Source organism: Neltuma alba, unplaced genomic scaffold (assembly GCF_004799145.2).
Source record: "Neltuma alba isolate B1F8T4 unplaced genomic scaffold, ASM479914v2 tig00000397_pilon, whole genome shotgun sequence".
Classification (NCBI taxonomy): Eukaryota; Viridiplantae; Streptophyta; class Magnoliopsida; order Fabales; family Fabaceae; genus Neltuma; species Neltuma alba.
The window spans coordinates 15,257-22,634 of NW_021632035.1; the positions used below are offsets into that span (position 1 = coordinate 15,257).

General features: G+C 35.5%; 1 protein-coding gene across 1 annotated transcript; it reads left to right on the forward strand.

Annotated features, from left to right (window-relative positions):
- Positions 1-4,311: 4,311 nt before the first annotated feature.
- On the forward strand, positions 4,312-5,796 carry LOC114731676 (GDSL esterase/lipase At5g33370-like). Its single transcript, XM_028918938.1, has 5 exons — positions 4,312-4,546; positions 4,629-4,756; positions 4,901-5,143; positions 5,226-5,478; positions 5,564-5,796. The coding sequence occupies exons 1-5, from the start codon at positions 4,312-4,314 to the stop codon at positions 5,794-5,796; spliced, it is 1,092 nt and encodes a 363-aa protein (XP_028774771.1).
- Positions 5,797-7,378: the final 1,582 nt, after the last annotated feature.

Consider the following 7,378-nt stretch of genomic DNA (forward strand, 5'->3'; position numbering starts at 1 on the left):
GAGGTTTTACTTGTAGCTAGTCTGCAGTTGTGTAGCCATCGACTATGTTTCCCTTTTGAAGGTTTTTTTTTTTTTTTTTTTTTGAGCAAATTCCCTTTTGAAGGTTTTATTTTATGCTTATGCAGGTTTATTCGTCAACATGCGGTTTTTCGGTTTATAATCTCAATATTATTTGCTATCACTAGACTGCTCTTACCATATTCATCACTATTCGAGGCAAGCTCTGCAATGTTTAGGGCTCTTACCATACACACATAATCATTTTTTTTTTTTGGGAGCAAAGACAGTCAATTTTATTAATAACAACAGAAAAGGTGCAAACACCAATAGCCACTTAAGGCCTAAAAGAGAAAAGCACTCACAAAAAAACCTAAGCATACAACCTATCACACCAAAAAAACTCACCAAAACAATGCAAACTAACAATAAAGCCTAAGCAGGAGGGGGGGGGGGAGGATCAGCCCAAGCCCCAAAGCAATTAGCCACCTCCTGTCCTGACCTCAACATCAGCGAAAGAGTCAACAAGATCCATCTGCATCAAATGCCAAGGAGAGGATGGTGGCTGAGAAAGCCATCCAAAAGGTACCATACCTCTCATAACATTAGCTGCTAAACAGTCAGCAGCTTTGTTCCCTGATCTGGAAACCAAGGCTAAATCCCAACTCCTCATGGACCCTTGCATCGTCAAACACATCTTCAGAACTTCAGTACTCTGCCATTCATACCCTTCGACATGCCCCTTTTTCATTCTGTTAAAAAGTTCAGCACAATCAGTTTCTACAGTCACCAATTCACCCTGTAGAAACTCAGCACACTTGCAAGTTTCCATTAAAGCAAGGCTTTCTGCCATAAAAGGAGTATAGCCTCCACTTCCTTCCTCATTCCTTCCAACAATTCCAATAGCTGCCCTTCCACTATTTTGACAGAAAGCTGCATCAATATTCAGCTTTATTTTTCCGCTTGCAGGTCTCACCCATTTCTCCTTCCTTTCCAACTTATTAAATGAGGTCACCGTTCTCATACTTCACATATAATCATATATAATCTAACCTATCACCACATTTGAGATTATGGCTTCTTTTCCATTTTCATCCATCGTAGAACTCTTAAATAATGTAAACCTGGAGAGCAATTCTGTCACTTCACACGAGATTAGTCATGTTGATGAATACCCAAAAGATAACTGTCATATATTCAAGAGGCTACAATGTGTTTTAAAGCCCCAATCCAATATATTAAAGGCCCAAAACACAAATATACACTTAGAAAAGATAAGTTGGGTCATGGTCTTGCATGTTTAGACCCAAGAAATATTACTTGAAGATCAATCCAGCTAGAATTTGTTTAATTTGTTTAAGTTATTAATTTTTCTATTTATTTTGTACTTTTTACTTTTTTTAATAATAGGTCAAGGGTTACTAATTAGTCTAGGTGTCATTTAATCATTAGCGGCATATTATTATTATTATTATTATTATTATTATTATTATTATTATTATTATTATTATTATTATTATTATTATTATGTGATTAATTATTTTAAGGTCAGTGTGTATCTTCTCACTCCTCCTTCAATCTTTCTATCATTCGTTTCTCTATTTTCTTTCTATCATAGCTTACTTATCTCTTAAGGTCAGTTTAAACCTCGATGTCCATCTCATTAACCAAGATGTTTCTAATTAATTCTATCATATATGTAGCTTTTGGGGTTTTCATCTCAACACTATTTGATTTCATTGGAATGTGCTTCCCAGATTCATCACCGTTAATTTGAGGACATCTCTATAAGGTTGTGGGCTGTTAATTTATGTTTATTCAACTATAACGCCAACACCATACTTGAAATCATGCATCGTGTTCAGCTCACATCAATCACAGCTCTCTTGAGGTCAGTAGTGTATAGCTTCTTGCTCCTCCTTTCTCATATCATAATCTTACTTTCTTGACCGAGTAAATTTTTTTATTCATATGTTATATATGAATTTACTACCTCGTTCTAGTATTATCTTGCATAACTTATACTAAGAACAAGTCTATCCTTCATTGCTGATAACTTTATTGATGCTTATTATGCAGATAAGCGGATTCATTCCGATCAACATGAAGGTTTTGGGTATTTAATCCAAGAGTTAGTTATTGGTACTATCAGAATATTACTGTTATACTCGTTAAATTCTAGAAAATTTAACCTACATAATTTCAGGATAAGAAATATTGACAATTTTATATGGTGTTTTGTTTTTTTGAAAATTTTAAATGGCTCTTGGCTCAAGTGAGTCGTAAGATGTCGAACTTTTTTTTAATCACCTTTGAGCTTTCATGGATTCAAGGTTGCTTCAAATTGATTATTGTAACTTATTAAGCTTTATGAAGTCTCAAGCCATATATGTAATCAAAAATGACAATAATGACATTGGAGATGATGAGTACTTGTAGTGGGTAGTTAGATTTGCATGTAGAAGAGTTTCGCAATATTAACTTAATTTGTCATATATGGTATATGTTAGCTCTTCTAATATTATATTATTGCTAACAAACTTTCTAAATTTTTAATTAGTGAAATGTCAAAAAAATTTCTTTAATTAGTTATGAATGATTAAAGTTGGACTAAAAATCTAAAAATCAAAGTGAATAGTAGACCAAATATCAAAATGCAAGTTCTAATTTATGGATCTTAATTAACGATTCTCCAGAAATGTAATTTTTCTGGATGTACAATAAATAAAGGTGTTAAAAAGCGAATGTGACAACACATTAGGAAAACATGAGATCGAAGGTTTAATAGCTTAATCAATTGATGGCGTAATTAGCCTAGATTAATGCTAGTTCAATTACTGGTATACTGAATATATTAGAAATTAATGAGAGCAATGTTATTTCCAATCGATTAAGCAAGGATAACATCGCCACATCATTCCATGGGTTGTTCATTTCGTTAATCCATTAGCTTTAAAATCAAGAAAATCCCAAAAACAAGTAGTGTAGTTTCTTAGTTAACCAATTTGTAATTAGTAACAATTTTATTGATGGTTGTCGGTTATTTATACACCGACAAGTATATATAGATCGTTAACTAATTCAATTTTGTAGTAGTACCAGAACGTTAGAAGCCCATCTCGTATAGTTCAACCATGTAGGTGAAAAATTATATGTAAGGGTATTTATTTGTGAGCCAGGGTGGATGCAAAAGTCGAGAATTTGGGGGAAATTAATGGCAAGTAAAGTTAGTTGATGAGAAAAGTATGAATGAAATTAACACTCGGAGGCCCAAGTTGAACCGTTTCTACTCCCAACTTATGTTATGTGTAGGATATTAGGTGCACGTGTAATGGGGCAAACATTAGAAGCAGTTTTCAATATTTGTGGAATAGTATTATTTATGCTAATATCACATATTACAGTTCATCTTCAAAATTTTTTATATATATGTATTAATTGTGAATGTATAAAAAATTATCGCGTAAAATTGTAAATTGACAGCACAATTAAAAAAAAAACCAACGAAATACATACCAAATAAACATAGATTAACCCGTCATAAACTGTAAATTTAGTCAAAACTGATTATATTTTAAAATGCATGCGATTGTTTTCTTAATAATAAAAATTAGTTTTATATAACACATGGAACAAAACTTTGTATATTTGTATGCAGCTGCTCTTAATTACAAGATGAAAGCAGTGTCGCAATTTGGTGATGGCTCCCAATCTTACATGGCCAGCATATCGCGGAAAGTTAATTTTGCTTCATCATCACCATACATGACGTACAAATATATAATACAAAAAAAAAGTTTCTTTTTCAACATACAAGTAGTATGTTCTTTCTTTCAAAAAAAAAAAAAAAAAGTACATATGAAACATAGGTGATGGGGATTGCCAGAAAGTGCGTTCATATTTCTATCGACTCTCTGATGGTTGTATTCTTCATATTTAAGCCCTTTCTTTCCCTTTTTTTTAAAAGAAAAACTAAAATATAACGTCCATCCTGGATCTTCATGTGCAATGATCAGGTTATAATAATACAGACATTAAATAATACCTTCAGGGGACCAAGTCCTATAATGAGTCCATCTTTTCCAGTGTCAGCTGTAACCGAGGCTAGCTATATATAAAGTGTGGGGACAGATTAAAAGAATGGTACGTCATGAGTAGTTCCAACATAAACCTATATAACACCAATCGCCATAGCTGAAGTGAAGCATCGAAGAAGTTGGCTTTTTTTATTCGTAGAGCTGGGTCTGTATGTCCAGTAGCCACCTATATATCCCTCTCAGCTTCTTCTTCCCTGAAGTTAATTAGCAATCCAAAATGGCTAACTCTCTGACTTTGATCATCTTGGGCTTGGTCGCGGCGTTGGCTGCAGCGAGCAAGGCAGAGGGTGCAAGAGCTTTCTTTGTGTTTGGCGATTCGCTGGTGGACAACGGCAATAACAATTACTTGGCAACCACAGCCCGTGCCGACGCTCCTCCTTATGGCATTGACTACCCAACTCGCAGACCCACTGGCCGCTTTTCTAATGGCTACAATATTCCTGACTTCATCAGTAATTAATTTATTAATTGCTTTCACCGTCTTTATTTACGTCTGTTCTTGCTTATTATTAACTAGTGTAATTGCTTGGTCAGGTCAAGAACTTGGGTCAGAAGCCACCCTGCCATATTTAAGCCCCGAGCTCACAGGACGGAGATTGCTCGTTGGTGCCAACTTTGCTTCTGCTGGCGTTGGAATTCTCAACGACACAGGAATCCAATTTGTACGTATATTGGACTATTATATATATATATATGTTGTGATCTTTTTAGAAGCATAGCACCCGGTTTCTTACCTACCATAGGACGCAAAATAGATTAATATTTGAATAGCAAGAGTTCTGATGAAAAGGAAAGAAATTTTGCAGGTAAACATCATCAGAATATCCAGACAGCTAGAGTACTTCGAAGAATACCAGCAAAGGGTGAGAGTTCTGATTGGAGCGACCAAGACAAAGCGATTAGTGAATAGAGCACTTGTGCTGATCACTCTTGGAGGCAATGACTTTGTGAATAACTATTACTTGGTGCCTTTCTCAGTCAGATCTCGCCAGTTCCCTTTGCCCGATTACGTCAAATATTTGATCTCCGAGTACAAGAAGATCCTACGGGTCTACTTCTAAATCTCATGCATGCTTTGACCTTCTTTTTTTTTTTTTCCTCCCCCGTTTTTTGACAAAATTGTGATCTCAGAGACTGTACGATATCGGAGCCCGAAGAGTGTTGGTGACGGGAACTGGTCCACTGGGGTGTGTGCCGGCTGAGTTGGCGCAACATAGTGGAAATGGGGAATGCGCTGCTGAGTTGCAGCGAGCTGCATCCTTATTCAACCCACAACTCGTTCAGATGTTGGGTCAACTCAACGGCGAACTCGGCTCTCAGGTATTCATCGGAGTCAACACTCGGCAGATGCACCTTGACTTCATCAATAATCCTCAAGCATTCGGTACGTATTTCCAAAAACACAACGTTACTATTTTTGGAAATTGAGATGAAGCAATTGAGGATTAATTCTTGTTGTGTGGAAGCAGGATTTGAGACATCAAAGGTGGCATGTTGTGGTCAAGGACCGTACAATGGGATAGGACTTTGCACCATAGCATCTAGCTTGTGCCCAGACCGTGATGCGTACGCGTTTTGGGATCCGTTTCATCCTTCGGAAAGGGCCAATAAGTTGATTGTGCAGCAGATCATGTCAGGCACCAGCGAGTATATGAACCCCATGAATCTCAGCACCATCTTAGCCTTGGATTCCACCATCTAATTAATTATTCATCTATTTCGTTTCCTTTCCTTATTTCTACTTCTTCCTCGGCTTTCTTGTTTAGTTCTTCTTTTTCCTTTTTTCTATGTTTGGTTTGTGAGGGAAGGTTTGACTGCTTCAGATCTTCTTTTATGTCCTGTTCTTTATACTTGTTCCTGTCATCTCTCTTTTAAGGATTGGAGTCGAAGCTCTATCCTCTCCAAATAATTACAATATATAAAGTAATTCCTTATTTTACTTTCCTCTAATTCTTTCCGGATCCTACTACATAGAAGGTGCAAAATGAACAAATTCATAGCACTTAATTTGAAATATCGCCTTTTCCCCCCTTAGGACCATGGTAATTTATATATCACTGATATGCAATGTAGTTAGGCACCAATTTAAACTAAATCAAACACTGACAATATAGTGAGCAACCTGGATCGTATTCTCTCATAGAGCCTGATTAATTTTGTTTCTAATTAAAATGGACAAAAGAGAAAGAAATGAACCAAACCATTTTTTTTTTTTAATGGTTGTGCAAATGGCATAAAAGATATGTGGAATCATAGAACTACCAAGACGAATGAGTTGAGTAGAATTACCTTATAATATAAAATAATTATAGTTGATATGTATAATTTAAAAAATTATTAACATATTTATTAATAGCATAGGATGCTAGGAGTGAGCAGCGTTGGCTTGTTGACATAATTATTCTGATAACCTTTTTTTTTCCCTTCAAATCCAATAAGCTCAGGCCCAGCTTAGCTATAAGAATATTCTTAATTAATAATAGAATGCACAAGGTGCTTGTGCTCTAGTTGTACCAGTGCATGATTAATGCTCATTAATCCCCTTAGCGATCTTCCCTAGAACATCTTATTGATTAATAAACTAAACCATGGCTTCATGGCTAAACAACATCTATTCAAACTATGCTTTTTTCAAGATAAGAAGTCAATTAGGCCCTCTTGTTCTATCACCTGCCGTACCTTTCTGGAGGGCCCAAATATGTACCTTTTGCTTACTTTAATATAATTGTCCTTTTATAGCTGGCGAAAAAATAAATAAATAATTGTCCTATTATAAATAAATAAATATCCATGTGTATGTATATGGTCAAAGTATGCAACTGCTCTACAATCTTTTTTAATTACCTCTTAAGTATGCTTAATTATTACAAAAGGAATGCCACCACTACCAAAAACAGGACTTTAGGCGACGATTTTCAGGAGCGACAAAAAAAGTGGCCGTTGAAAGTATACCTTTCAACGGCGATACAAAAAGTTGCCGCTGAATATAAGACCTTCGATGGTGATATCACTATTAAAGGGCTCATTTTTAGTGGCGACTTTCTAGGGTCATCACTGAAAGTAGATTTTCAGCAGCGACATTCTAGTGTTACCACTGAAAGTTGACTTTCAGTGGGGACTATTAGTATTATCACTAAAAGTCTTTCAGTTCTCCATTCAACCTCAGGCTTTTAGTGGCGACTTTGTAATGCACTGCTGAAGGTATAATATAATAATATGTATTTTATTTTACAATAGTAATAAACAAATTCAATCCAGCTCAATGGCAAGAATATTGAACATGA